At 47.0% G+C, this 15,435-nt stretch overlaps 1 protein-coding gene across 4 annotated transcripts in view; it reads right to left on the bottom strand.

The window, feature by feature from the left end:
• CDK5RAP2 (CDK5 regulatory subunit associated protein 2) overlaps positions 1 to 15,435 on the bottom strand; it is a 169,538-nt gene that overhangs the window by 18,062 nt on the left and 136,041 nt on the right. For 3 of the 4 annotated variants that reach the window (XM_033123488.1, XM_033123489.1, XM_033123487.1), the window contains 6 exons: positions 13,964 to 14,139; positions 9,719 to 9,838; positions 5,641 to 5,757; positions 3,179 to 3,368; positions 1,678 to 1,799; positions 320 to 565 (listed from right to left, as the gene is read on the bottom strand). In XM_033123488.1, the coding sequence (XP_032979379.1) occupies positions 320 to 565; positions 1,678 to 1,799; positions 3,179 to 3,368; positions 5,641 to 5,757; positions 9,719 to 9,838; positions 13,964 to 14,139 (971 nt within the window). The remainder of the gene's footprint in view (positions 1 to 319; positions 566 to 1,677; positions 1,800 to 3,178; positions 3,369 to 5,640; positions 5,758 to 9,718; positions 9,839 to 13,963; positions 14,140 to 15,435) is intronic. The other variant, XM_033123491.1, reaches the window with a different exon arrangement.

Consider the following 15,435-nt stretch of genomic DNA (forward strand, 5'->3'; position numbering starts at 1 on the left):
AGGCAATAAGAGAGACTGGAAAGGATTTTCAGCAGTGGAGTGATGTGGGCAGGACTAAATGGATGGGAGGGAGCAAGACCACAGGCAGTGAGGGCGGCTGGAAGCCCCAGCTCCACCTCCCTGACAATCAGGAGGCCCCACACAGAGATTACACCACTTTGCCAAAGGTGACAGCTAATTAGTGGTCAGGTCCCCTGGCTCCTGGGGTAGAGCATGTGTGCTGCCAGTGAAAGGGAACCATTGAGAAGCTCACACGTCCTGCACAGATGCACAGGGAGGTGCTCTCTAATCTAACAGTGAGGGGAAATGGGAGCAGTACCGTGGTCGTGGAGCTGAAGGGGCCGCTCGGGGGTGGGCAGGGTTTGGAGAGCCAGACTGAGCGCTGCGTCCTGAGCCTTCTCCCCGTTCGCCGGCGGCTCCTCGAGCCTGCTCTGCAGCGTGCTGTTGGTATCCATGTTCCTTCCCAGTTGCGCGCGCAGAGCCTGGACCTCTGTCAGGAGGCTGTGCAGGTCACCGACAGCGTCCTGCCCCGGCCAGCCTTCTCCCGACACCTCTGCTCTGGACTCTGCAAACACGGGCGAAGGGAAGCCTTGGCATCTTCCACCACCAAAGGGTCGGCCATGCAAGGAGCTCGACGGGGTTTTAAACCCGCCACCCCCACCACCCTCCCCTTCCTAAGAATTAGGTACAATTTAAAATAACAACTTGACTTTAAAAACAAAAATATTGGCAGACTTAATTGCTGCTATTCCACAGGCTAAATAAGAGCTGGAAATTAATTTTTGCTTCTGGCCATAAAAGCCTAGCAAATTGCACACCAAACCCCGAAATTATATCTAGTAGTAAGAAAACCTATTTGGTCTGGAATTAGAGAATGAAAAGGGGCTGATTTTAAGAGCCACAGTATATTAAAAAGGCACAACAGCAGAATAAGAAAAAGCAACTTGAGGAGAAAAATGCAAGCTGTGAGGTCACCCTTTTCTAGATAAACTTTCAGTAGGAAGAAACCATCTGGAAAATTAGTTTCAAAACAAAACAAAACAAAAAACCCCCACCACACCTCGGAATTGCTTCTAAACCTTTTGAGTTTACAGCCGAGTTACTCTGATCTGGTATCTCTCTCGGGATACAGAGAGGCCCAGGGCCAACAACCCTTTCCAGAGCAATGTCCGATGTGGAGAAGGTACTCCATAATAATGTTCTGGATGAATGGGTGAAAAGAAACACACACTAGCAAGAATATTACAATGAAAGTTAGTTTTTGAGTGCCTGCTATGTGCCAGGTAATGCACTAGGATACTTCTAATGAATGAGCTCATTTACTTTCCACAACAACTCTACAGAATAGTTATCAGTAGGCATATTTTATAGAGGAAGAAACAGGCCCAAAGCCGTGAGGCGACCTGCCTAAGGCCACATCGCCAAGAAGTAAGGCGGTGAAAATCCAGACCTCAGCTGGCCTGACTCCTGAGCCCAAGTCCTTCCATGTTTCCTGCGGCGTCTTTAGAAGAGTGGGCCAGAGAGCTTGCTTCAAAATATACCTAGTCCACCCGGGAGGCAAGCGTGGGTTTGATGACGGCATTTCAGGAAAGAGCGCTGAACCTGCTGCCTGGGTGGGCTGACAGCCTGGGGACAGAGCCCAGGCTGGGAAGGGCCGTGGAGCAGAGCGCCCAGTACCTCTCGGAATCCCGTGCTCCTCATCCAGCTTCTGATACACCTTCAGCTCCACTCGGAGGCACTGGAGCAGCCTGTTGTTCTGGTAGAGCAGCTGCTCCCTCCGCTTCACCTCCTCCTGTACCCTGTAAAGGCCACGGGGGAGAGGTTAATTCTAACTTAGGGGGACTTACTCAAACCCTACAGGGCAGGCCAATTCCACCCTCGTCTGGAAGAGTGGACAACAGTGACAACTGCAGTTAAAAATTCCAGTCACAGCCACTATTTCCCAAGTGCCCCTCTGGGCCCAGCCCTTTACGTATGTTTCGCACGTAATCTTCCCAGACTCCCGAAACGCTATGTGCTGTCTGATCCTCATTTCATGGACATGAGGAAGGGAAGCTCAAGGTGATGCCTCACCCAGGGAGCACAGCCCGGGGAGGAGCCAGGGCTGGGTGACGACGAACACAATGACCTTGCTCAGTCACCGCGCCACCCTGGGGAACCGAGAGTGATTTGAGTCGGTCACTCAAAACGAGCAGGGCGTTCACGGGTGCTGACAGGCACAACTGAAAACACGTGGGACGAGACAGAGTCTAAGGGAAGACAGCAAAGAGCAGCTGGGACGATCCTTTGAAAATCTAAGTCAGACTCACGCTCCTCCTCTACTCAGAATCTTGCCCAATGGCTTCCTATGTCGCTCAGAGTCAAGACCAAAGTCCTTACCACACGACAAAGTCCTGTGTGATTCAGCACCCAGCCACCTCTCTGCCCTCACCCCTACCACGCGCCCTCTCTCCTATAGCTGCGCTGGCCACCATGCTCTGCCAGGGCCAAAGACACTGCGTCTCAGAGCCCTTACGCTTTCCTCCAAGAGGATCTCTCACCAGGTATGTGCAGAGCTCACAGCCCCACTGCCTTCGGGTCATGTCTCAAACGGCATCTCTGCAGAGAGGCGATCCCTGATCCACACTAGAAACACAAGCAGCCCGCCCCACAGGCTCTATCCTCCTCACTCAGATGACCTGGCTCTATGTGATTCCCACCAGACGTCGTAGGTGTGTGTGTGCCTACTGCCTTGCCGTGCATCCCTGCACTAGGGCAGCGGCTGGCACGCCCCGTTCCAGGATGCCCGGCACAGGCATCTGTGCAACACTATGCTGCAGAATAGGTAGAGAACAGAGTATAGGTCTGTAGAAAATAAATGTATGAAGAACACAAGCAATCTCTCATATTTTTGGTTTATTGAAGGAACTTGACTAGGATGGACAGTCTTGCCCAGCCAATTAACTTTCATGAGAAAAGTTCCTAAAAGGACCTAGGCATACATGGAACAGCAGCTAAATGGAAAACAGAGTCCCAAAAGGTAACTTACTAGGCTAGTTCCCAATGCCTCTGTATAAAACTCTGATAAAGCTCGGTGGGAACATACAACTTAGGATCTAAGATCTAAGACGGGACTCCAGTTTCATTCTAAAGAAGAAATCTTTGGGACCTATGTGGTCGGGCTGTGCCCGACCACTACCTGCTCAGCTCGCTGCGGCTGTCACCGAGCTCCTGGAGCAGCTGCTGGTTCTGGCTGTCCTTCTCGCTCGCCTCCTTCTGCAGCCTTTCGTTCTCTCCCTTCACACAGGCCAACTCTTGCTGGAGGTGCTCAAAGTTCGCAGTCTTCCTGGAGAGGGACTCTCGCAATTTTTCATTCTCCTTCTGTTTATCTGCAAACACAAAAAGCGCCACTGAGAAGAGGCACCATTTGTTTTTTCCAACCCTATTACGCAAATACAGCACTTCAGCTCGAGCACTCCAAGAATACAAAAGAGAATGAGATTTAATCTGGCATTTATGATTCTGGCATTCCAATTATCTTACGCATTTTGGGCAGATAAATCTGTCAACATCAAGGCTACAGATTAAACGTCACTGGGATGAAATGGGCCTGTTTAATTTTCTATTAAATAATGGGCTGTGCAAACCTAGTTACTTTGCCTTCACAGAGCACACACTGGGTAGAAATTATAGACAAAAACAAGAAACAGGCCCCAAACTCTGGCGATGGATGTTGGAAACATCCACGAGCCTCCCACAAGGCCAGCAGGGCTGTGCAAATGGCAGCCTGGGGCACATTCACTCCTCAGGCTGAGGGCGGCCCCTTCTCTGAGGAACAAAGTATCCCCGGGGCACAGAGATGGCACTGGAAAGCACGGCTGGCCGGGAGGCAGACTGCTGTGCTCAAGTGCTCTTCCACTGACTGAATCCATTACCTGCAGCGTGTTTCTTCACCTCCCTGTGCCTCAGTTTCCTCATATGTATCACTGTGAGGATAACTGGGTAACCACATGCAAAGGGCTTAGCCCAGGGCTTTACAAGCACTTTGACACTGCAAGCGCTCCACAGGGTGAGCTGCTATCATGCTTCCCCGAAAATAAGACCTAGCCGGACTATCAGCTTTAATGTGTCTTTTGGGGCAAAAACTAATAATATAAGAGCTGGTCTTATTTTAATATAAGACCAGATATAATATATAATATAATATAATATAATATAATATAATATAATATAATATAATATAAATACCGGGCCTTATGTAAGACCGGGTCTTATATGAATTTTTTGCTCCAAAAGACACATTAGAGCGATGGTCCGGCTAGGTCCTATTTTCGGGGAAACACGACAGCAGTACTGGTAATGGCCAGTGTGTCTGCAGAGTTAACTGTAGGCATTGCACTAACATCCTCCCGTACATCACCTTATTTACTCCTCAGAGCAAACCTCCGAGGTAGGTACTATTATCTCCCCATTTTCCAGATGGGAAAATAAGGAACAAAGAGGTTAAGATATTCCCCAAGATCACACAGCCAATAAGTGGCAGAGCTAAGACTCAGGCCCAGGTTTTCTGATTCCACTCTTAACCACGACACAGTAATTCCTGAGCACGTTTTCTCCTTCCCCTCAGACTCCAGGCACAGGCAGTGTCGTATAATTCCTGACGGTCTAGCCTCACTCCATCTCTAACCCCTAGGTCTCTGTCTGTTCTTTCTTCTAGTTAAAAGGCCATGGCTCTCCTAAACCTTAGGTACCTTGGGTAACTCCTCCTTACCCTTCTAGCCTCTGCTGTTGAAGACCAGTGTTCCCTGGGTCAGGATAGCATCTCCAGGGTCCTGAGCTTGCTGAGCCTGCCTTTGTCACGGCCAATCCTCACACTGCCTGCCGTGGGTGCCTGGCTGTCTCTTCCATCAGCCCATGAGCCCCTGAGGGAAGGGGGCTCACTTCTGTATCAGAATCTACACAGGCCCTGACATAGAACCGGAGTCAGAAACACTGGCTGAGTGAATGAAGGATCTGCAGGAGTCCTACTTTCATCTCATAAGCCCAAGTCAGCATGAATAACCTCTGTGGAAAGTGAAATAAGCTGGCCCAAGTGTCAGCTCCACGACCTTCTAGCTCCGGGACCACAGGTTGGCCAATTCCCTAGGCCTCAGCTTCTTACCTGTAAAACAGGGCTAACAGCATGCCCCTCCAGAAACATTTTAAGTACTGAGAGGTACTGTAAGGGAAAGCTCTTCCAAAGAGAAGGAATTAAGAGCAGGGATCTTTATAAGAAATACTGGGAAAACTTTCCTGAATGTAGGAAATTTTCCACTGAGATTTTGGCAGTAACATATTTCCAGGCCTTCTCTCTTCCACTGTGAACGAAGACCAATGAGAGGTGGCTATAGAGAGGGGATGGGTAACAAGTAAAGAAAGCGACATTTACTGGGCCTCTATTAAAGACACCAAGCTGAGGGCTTTACGGTGTTTAATTGTCACACCAGCCCTATCAGGTATTTCTATTTTACAGCAAAGAACACTGAGGTCCAAGAGGTTAAGCGACATGCCCAAAGTCACAGAGCCACAGGATGGGAACCTAGGCTGGTCAGACTCCAGCGCCTGCATTCTCTCCATGCCACAGAAGGCTGTGGGGCTCCAGGTAACTCCTTTAATTCCTACCTCTGGATCCTCTAGCAAGCATCGTATTGAGGGCCTGGTTCTGCTTCCTCAGGAAACGAATTTCTGATGTCAGAGAATTATGCAGCTCTGAACCATAAGCAAAAATGTTTGAAGAACCTATAAAAACACACATAAATAGTGATTTATGGAGAGTCCCCAGGTCAGCATGGAACTTTCTAGAACACAGTTTTAAATAATGAAGAAACACAACATACAATGAAAATCACTCCTGTGAACAATATATGGTATTACCAGAGCCCAAAGGGAAATGAGAGTGAGCTTGAAAGAGAAGACAAAAGGGGGCTCTCCCACATTTTCCCTGTCCTAAGGGTGAATAAAGGAGGAGACCTGGGCTGGGGGTGGGGTGACTGGGTGACAGACTTAACCTCCACAGATGTCTCTCCAGAGGTGCAAACCCGTACTGCTGGACCTATGCCAGTCCACAGAGGCAACGCTGAACTCCCCCCTTCCCCGCCTCCCCTTCCACACCTGCTCTCTCTCGTTTCCTGCCTCTGTAGATGGTATCACCACTGCCCCTAACACCAGGGAGAAACCTGGGAGCCATCCGAACACCTCTGTCTTCTACTGCCCAATCAGACAACCACGACTGCTGATTCTTCCCCCAAGTGCCTCAGACACTGGTCCACTCTTTTCTGGCCCAGTGTTTAGGCCTTCTCACCTTGTCTCCTGGCTACTCTGCCCACGGGGTCATCATCTTAAACACAATCCATTCACGTTACTCTCTGCTCAAAAACATTTGATGGCCCACCACTGCGAAAGACAATCAAAGGGCCCAAACTTCAGATCTCCGTTATTCAGTTCCAATTTCGTGGCATACCCCACACCCTCTTCCCCTAGACCAAAGTGCCCTCAAATGCAGCCGAATCGGGTCACATCTGTGCCCCAAACATACTATCTGGTCACACACACCCCTGACTTTGCAGAATGAGGTATTTCCTTCGCCTAGAATGCCTACCACCTTCTTCACCTGTCAAAATCACACTCGTCATTCAACTCCTAGCTCAAATTCACTGCCTCTAAGTGTTTGCTAAGAAGATCAGGGTCTAAAGCTAGACAGACTGTACATACCTCCCCAAGCTGTGACCTATCTCCTGAAGTCCGACCCCTTCCTCTGGCTGGACACTCCATCTCCTAAAGGAGTCACAACACTCCCTGCCCTCTGAGCTTCCTACATCTGCATCGTATATAATGCTCACGTGCACAGCTACCCCCTGGAGAGAACCTATGGTGTGAGAGGCACTTTCTGCACGTGGCAGGCAGATGCTCCCCTCTCCGTCGTCCTTACTGATTGAGTCTACTACACCACAGAATCAAATGGCAGACACCTGTTTTCCCAGCCTCAAATGCAGCAAGAACACGGTCATGTGGTACTTCTGGTCAGTGAGACTTGATGGGAAGCCTGCTGGGAGCCTCTGGGAAAGATTCCCCACCCAGAAGAAAAGGGAAGGACAGGCAGAAGCCCCACCCTCTTCCTTCCTGTGCTCTGGACACTGTCCTGAGAGGATGTGACGCTTACAATTACTGCAGTCGTCAGAGGTACTAACCCCAAGCCCTGCTGTCACTGAGCCATTAACCTGCCTTGGAACTTGTTATGTAAGAAAACATAAATCCCTATTGTTTACACCAGTTTTTACTCTTATTCTGTCATCTGCAGCTGAAAGCATCTGTAATATTCCAACTCCCTAAAAGGAAGGTATGATATCAGGTCTCCCCAAAACCAAAGTTCAAACCCTTTCCACTCAACGGCATTCCCTGTGTGCCATGCTGATGATTCACTTCCCACAATGTCAGATAGCTTTTCAGTTTGCTTATGTCCGTCCCCCCCATCTTCCTGCATTCCCCCCAGGAATTCTGGTGTCTTTGCAGAGACACCTGGGTTTCAGCCATGGCTCTGGCCTCGTCGTAGCCTCGTGACCTGAGGCAAGTCACACAACTTCCCTAGGTCTCCATTAGCTCAAAAAAATGGTCGATGGTATTATTACTGCGAGTGCCATTTGTACTAATATCATGACTGGTGATAGGTTGGAGCCAAAATAGGACCAAAGAGCAATCTGGAATAACAGGAAAAAAAAATCCTACAGAAGTCTCCTATGACTACAGCTGAAGTGGTCACTTTTCAAAAGAATAATCAGGCCAAAGAACAGTCCCTGACAAAGCCGGATCTGTCTTTCCTCTGACCGCCATCACTAGATACTCATGCAGCTGGGGACAAGCTGGAAGATGTGATTCATGAGAGGACAGATTTTAACAATACTCCACCAGCGTGACAAGGAGCCGAGTCGTTCTCAAACCTGCTCCCAAGATGAACACTTCACAGCAGCGGGGAGGCAGAGCCCTGTTTATTTCTTTGTCTTTTCGGAGCTTGTGACAACGTGGTGAGAACATCACATCTTTCCACCAGCGTAAATACTTTATGAATGCCTTTTTGTAAAGCTTCCCATCAAAGCGAATTACTCTCCAGAGCAATCGCCTGCTCCATTGTAGCTGGTGGCCATTTGAGCCCCCAAATAATTCTGTAATTGGATTTGCCATGGAAAATGTAAAACAGAATGAATCTAATTCGGGCATTACCGAGAGTGAATGTGAAGGGTCCAGGCGTGTATTTCTTTCCTGTGTCTGATATGACTAATAACTCAGATTAATCAATCTCCCTGGGGGTGAGAGAAGGAGGATGCAGGATTGGGGGTGGGGCGCCAGGGTGGAGAGAGAGTAAGGGAACCATTGTGAACCAAACTGCGGCACATGCCGTACTTGGGAAAGATGCTCTTCCAGGCTGATGGCTCTGATGGGCTCCAGAATGAGCACTGGCCCAGGGGGTCCAAAGATGCAAGTGCGGCCACTGAGCACATCGATCCAGAACTTAGTTATCTCAGCTCTAAAAACAGGACTGACGTTAGCATCCCCGTGCTTTGCAGAGCTTTGCAATGTTAAACTAGTGATGGCACACACAATAAAGCAGGAAAATAACACTGAGATGGTGGAGAAAACAAGCATTTATTGAATGCAGCACTGAGCACGGCCCCTCTCACAGCACTGCCTCATTTACTCTCACAGTGACTCCTGTAAAATAACTAAGATTGGGACAGGTGGGTGACTTGCCCTGAGTCACGAAGCTAATACCCAGAAGAGCTGGGACCCACACCCAGGTAGTCCAACCCCAAGCAATGTCAGGTTTTCTTCAGCGCACAAAGCCGCTCTCAAGACACATTCTTCACGGAATGAGGACACTCTCTTCGGAGCATTAAGAAAAGATGTCCAAAATATATCGTTCAATGAAAAAAAGGGGACAGAATAGTGATATAAAGTATTCTACCTTTGGGGTTACTGAGGGAGGAAATAAGAATATATACTTGTATTTACATTTAGAAAACACTTGAGGATACAGAAGAAAACACACAACTGTGGGAGGAGAGAAGGGAAAACAGGATCGACGGGCATAGAATGGAGTCATTAATGTTTGAATCTTGTGACTGTCTTACCTATGGAAAAAACATGTATTTTAAAATTCTTCATGGACGAATACTCCATTCAGAGCTAACTGTGGCGATACAGGAATATTGGCGACCTTTTGATTGGCATGTGGAATCTACCAGACTGCTAAAATGCTATTATAATATTTTTATCATCCGTTATTAACAAAAAACCAAAATACTGGTTTATTTTAAAATACCGATTGCTCTACAGCTTCCAAATGCAAATGAGGAGCCAACCACAAGCCAAGATGTCAGAGGCCGGCAAACTTCTCCAATGACCAGGAAATTAACATTTATCAAAGTAGCTGCTTTGTGCCAGGGACTGTGGGGCACACTACTTACGTTAGCTCACGTAATTCTCGTCACAACAGGATAAAACGGAAGTAGTTATCCCCATTTTATAGACAAATTACTATAACTGAGAGTCAGCAAGGTTAAGTGAGGTCACCCTGGAGATAAGCAGCAAAGCCCGGATTTGAACTGCAATCTCTCTGGCCGCAAGTTCGACGCCCTTCCCAAAACATAGAATGTTAATCCAGGCAAACGCATCACTAATGAAGCACCCTTGGGAAGGTCCTCCTTACCTTGATCAAATTCAGACCCTCGCCGTTCCAGCTGTCTCCGTAGCTTCTCATTTGTCTTAATAGAGTCTTCCAAACGTTGCCGCAAGCTTCGAATTTCTTGTATGTGTTCCATTAGTAGGTCTACAGGAAGGAGGGCATTTTTAATCTAAAGTCTGAAGCCCCCAACAAAGTGAATAATTTCTAGATTATGCACTGTTCGTGACATTCCAATGGTACTGGATGTATTAAGATAGTCGGCAACTGGCGACTCCTTCCTAGACGTGGGGGGTTTGAGCGATCACCCACAGCCCACAGACGCAGTTCTGTGACGATTCTCTGCAGCCCTCCGCGAGCAAGATGTTCAAAATCACACGGAAAAATTATATGCCATACAATTTTAATGCTAACGCTAATGAAGGCTTTTCTTCTTCTAAAGATCAAATATTAAAATCTTCCTTATGGTGAAACTAACAGATCACTTTCAAGTCTGCTTGAATTGCCTGAGAGTGGATTAAACTACCTTCATTAGGAATTTAGATATTTTCAAGACTAATTCTTTGAAAGGAGTATGTTTCCTTTCGTTTATCACTTACTAATTTAATACTTAAAAACAAAACAAAACAAAAACACAATAATCTCAGTGCCAGTGAGAAAGGTGAGAAGAGTACTCTCAAGGATACATCCTGTTCCGTGAATATAAATGTGTATGATTTGGGGGACTATTTTTATCATTAGCCTTAAAAGGGTTCTTTCCAATGTCTTTTACTAAATCATTCTATTTCTAGGAATTTATTTAAAGAGATCATCAGAGATGCTGACAACCATTTGCCAGAATGCATGAAAATGTTCATTTTGGCACTACATATAACAGTAAGAACTGAAAATAACTCCAATTATTAAACAAATGGGATTACACCCATTATGATGTAGTATTACACAGCCATTAAAATTATATTATGAAGACCCTATAATACGGAAAAATACAGATACAAAATGGGTTAGTACAATCACAACTCTAATTAAAAACTTGCAGACAGGAACATATGTATACAAAAGAATAAATACATCTAAATATTAACAGAGTTTGCCTTTGGGTGGTAGATTTTAGGTTTTTCAAAACTTCTCTATTACATCTTAATATTATATTTAATAATACATAAAAATTTAAATTTTCCAAATTTCCTAAATGAGCATGTATATATATTATTTTTTAGCCTCTGCCGCACCTCACTTTAATAAAGAAAGAAGCATATTTCCAATCTAGAAGTAGGTTTCTAGAATCAGTGTTTAAAGCATAATCACATTAAGTATACAAAGGCAAAACTAATGTATTTAATTCATCAATGAGGGTATACTCAGTATGTCTTAGTAATGTTTGTTTTAAAACATCCTACTAATGTTATGACCCAGTTTTCATTCCTCCAAAACGACTTTCATTTAAAAGTAGCACAATGTTACAGATCTTTTCCTAATTAAATAGTAATTTCGCCATGAATTTGAATGTTTATGAGATGACTTCGTTCCCAGCGCTTCAGTTATCTCCTCTTAATGCCCCAGGAGTGTGGCTAGTCAGTGGCTGGAACATCTGGGGCCCTCGCTGCAGCCCAGCAGGGAAGCCCCCCCATCTGCAATAAACTCCTGGCAGCCCACCCCACCCCACCCCACCCCACCTGCCGTTCCCGTTGTGCGGCCCTGCAAAGCTGCCAGTGGCTGCTCAGGTCAGAGCGAGGGAGTCTGTTCTGACTGCAGCCTTCCTCACTGGCTTATCCATCCACGTCACACGCTGCCGGCTTCAGGGTAAAAACGCTCAGCAGCCACTGATACAGGTCATCTTCTACGGGGTCTGGCCAGGAGCTGGAATCATCGCTTGGGCTTAAGGAAACATTCCCAGTCGAACTGGATACTACTTATTAATTATGCAGCCCTCACCACGGAGAAGGAAACACTACCCTCGCCTCTACAGAGTGGGAGAAAAATATCTGCCTCTTACAATAATACCCTTCTGACAAATGCGTACTCTTTAAAACCATAAATGCTGGTAAGAAGCAACCACCAAAGACACTGCATACATCTGTTGCCTCAGCGTTCCAATTTACAGAATCTAGGTTAAGAAAATGCCCCCCAAATAAGGGGAAAGCTTCATGATCAAAGATATATCCTATAGCACTGTTTGCAATTGTGACATTTTAGAAACGACTTCAATGTTCAGCAACAGGGGAACAGAAGAAAAACCGCCGTTCAGCCATTTCAACGGGCTATTCTAAAGCCACTGCGAATGACGTTATGTAACAGCATGTCAGAGTGCTTATGATACAAAGTGCAAAAAGGAAAAACACGGAATTATCTCTCTACTCAGATTATAAACATGACAAAAGGAAAAACAAACAGAGACTATAAGTCTGTAGACAGACAAACCAAGAAAGCTCACTAACAGTGGGTTTACTAGGATGGCTCCAGTGGGCACTGCCCCGCTCAGGAGCGTGCCCAGTAATCCATGAGGAGGGCATGGGAAGCCCAAGGTCAGGCGTCCTCAAAGTGTCAGAAGTAAAAGACGCCTGAATGTTCCACACTGGAAAGAAACTGAGGTTGGTGTGGGGGGCAGGGTGGACACTAGAAAAAAGAGGGGCGCAGGCAGGAGGACAAAGTGGGCCGTGGCCAGTGCCACAGCAGGAGGCACGAAGGGCAGGATCTCAAGTGCTAGGAGGCAGATGAGCTGGCTCGCTGCACCGCCATAAGCCCAGCTCCCCAGTTCCTCTCACCCCCAATCCAGTCTGCTTTCCCACAAAGGCCTAAGGGAGTGGTCTCGGGGGTGCTTGGACAGGGACTGAGCTCCATGTCACACTGACAAGTGCAGGAGGTGGCACTGGGGACAGGCATACAATTTGTGATCTGACCTAAATTAGGAGAAGGCAGATCGTACATAGAAACTCAGAAATCACGAGGGACACTGCTAAAAATCCAAAGAAAGCAAACCTAGGCGACTGGCTACCGGAAGACCCCATCTGATACCTGACTTACGTCAAACATGTCCACTTCATGTTCTAGGTATGTTTGCAAACACACTCCACTGGGCCCCGAATGTCCTAGAGGAGCCTGAGAGGCCACCACAGGGGACAAACGCTCTACTCGTATCTCTTTTACATACTGGGCATACATGTAAAGTTTCATCTGAAAAAAGGGGGGAGGGCCTTCTGTTGCTAAAAAAGATTATTTGAAAACCACTGTTCTATGCGACTAGATATCAACAAAGAACTTGAGCGAGGAGGTACCAGTCTGACTTGTGCTCTGGGTCCACTCTGGGTGCCCTGCAAACAACCCACTGGAAGAGAGGAGACCAGAAGATGTCCGTTGAGGTCCAGAGTCTATACTAAGGGTTAGAAAACTATGGCCCCTGGGTCAAAGCCACCCACCACCTGTTTTAGCAAATAAAGTTTTATTGGAACCCAGCCACATCATTTGTTTACAGACTGTCTATGGCTGCTTTTGGCTGCTACAGCAGGATTAAGTAACTGCAACAAAGACCATATGCTCTGCAAAGCCTCAAGTAGTGACCGCCTGGCCTTTTACAGGAAAAGAGTGCCAATCCCTGGTCTCTCTATTCTGATCTATACTATTCCTTGAACTTGTGGAATACACTGAATTATACACTATGCCCTACCTAATATCCAACAGGAGATAATCAGGCTGCAAAAACAGAAGAGGTGAATAAAGGGGAGCTTAGGGAGGCTGATTCTGCCAACTGAGCCCATGGCTCTAAGGTCAGAGGCAGGACAGGGGCTGACCCAATGCACTAAGGGTTACATGAAAGAGAAACACGGCAGACTTATAGAATTACAACATACCCAAACAGGGGGTAGGTACTCTCTGGGCACCTGCACAATTCAAAGCAGAAGAGTCTCCCAAGCAACCTTGCCTTAGGAATGGCTTAAAAGAAACAAAGGAAATTAACCACAGTTGGAACTGACACAACCTCTGCGCTCTCCAGCCTGCCACTGTTAGAAGAGCAAGGAAATGGCAAGTCATATAACACGTCATCACTTAAGAAAATAAAAATGACTTTTCCCCAATCACCAACACTTTCAAAAACCACAGCTTTCCCCAGTGATAAATGAAACTCTGAAGGACCAGATTTGGCCCTCACCGGACCTCCTTTCATCAGAGAAATATTCAAATGTCACTACATGCTGCTTACTAAGGCAAGGTGACAAACTGTTTCAACCAGGAAACCTTGGCTATGTTTAAAATGCTTTGTAAAGCTTAGCTTACCCTGAGAAAAATTGTTTGCCATAACTGAAGCCTTCTCGGTCTCGCTGTCTTGCTTCTGGTCTCGTGAGAAGGAGGAGGACTTTTCGGACATCTCACAGTCGGACAATGCATGCGAGGCTGAAGGCTCGGGAGACTCAGGCAGAATGTGTTGGTAGCTGAAGCTGTCTTCCTCAATCCTTGACCATTGAAAGAGAAATCACTTTTCACACTAAGATCCCAAAGCAGGACCATGACTTAAGAACACTTTAAGATTACTGGGCTCTTTGTAATTTCCCCATTATTTGCAAGTCTGTTTCAGAGGACTTTTCTTTTCCTAGAGCATAGTTTAGCAAGGATGTTCTAAAACCAAAAAGTGCTCACCGGGCTTGAGTTAGGAGCCAATGAAGGGGGGAGCCACCATCTGCCTTAGGGGGAAGAGACCCCAAGAAGGGACATTGTTCAACAGCAAGTGTTCACCAAAAGCAGGCACGACACCAGGCATATTTGATGTATTGTCTTACTTGGTCCTCACAGAAACCCTCTGAAGAAGGGAGCACAGTCCTCTTAGATTCGGGGAGACTGAGACTCCTCACAGACTTGCCCGCTGCCTCACAGCTGCCAAATGGCAGAGCTCACATATGAACCCAGGTCTCTCTGCCTTCAAGGCCCCAGGAAAGGTGAGAGGCCAACCCAAACTCATGAAGTGGCCTTACGGGTTTAAAAATATCCAAATCTTCGTGGTCCCCAAGCAGGCCCCAATGTCGCCATTCTGGTGATCATCTGGTTATTAACCTGTATTTCTTTAGCTATTTCCCACCTAAAAGTCATGAGGAAAAACACCCTGAACTCTGTGAAAAGCCCACGTGAATCTCTATTACAGATAAGCCACTTCATTTAAGCTTTTTTTCTCCCACTTTTTCCTATTACTTCCTGTCTCATTATTCATAAGCTCCGACAAGAGCAAAGGACTCCAAAGCGGCAATGCATTCATTAACAGGTAAACACCAGATGCATCTTGGCTCAGACAGCGAGATGGATGCGTGGGCCGGCTTCTGCCTTGCAACAGTGCGGAATGGGCCAAGGGCACCCATTTAATTAGCTTAGGAGTGACCTGTGTGTGTGCTAAGCCTACAGCCTGAAAAGGTAGAACAGAAAGAAACAAACCTGTCAGAAATGCAAAGGTGACACGCGGATGAGGGGGGCTGAAAGAGGCTCCCTGCCTCCCTCCAGCCCATTCTCCAAGAACCACAGTCGTCTTTCAAAATGGCAAATCTGATCGTGCCTAGTCCCAGCTTGCCCTGCTTCAAACACTCCCCTCTTCCTATAGAACAGAATTGGAGGGCCAGCCCAACACAGCCCTGCCTGCCCCTCCAGCCTTGACCTTCACATTCCATGCTCCAGCCACACTGCTCAAAGGCACCATGCCTCCCTCCCCTGGAGCATGGACACGCTCCCAAACAACCTCCGCCCCTCGACGCTCACCCTTCAGACCT

The sequence above is a fragment of the Rhinolophus ferrumequinum genome, chromosome 12 (assembly GCF_004115265.2).
Source record: "Rhinolophus ferrumequinum isolate MPI-CBG mRhiFer1 chromosome 12, mRhiFer1_v1.p, whole genome shotgun sequence".
NCBI classification, from domain to species: domain Eukaryota; kingdom Metazoa; phylum Chordata; class Mammalia; order Chiroptera; family Rhinolophidae; genus Rhinolophus; species Rhinolophus ferrumequinum.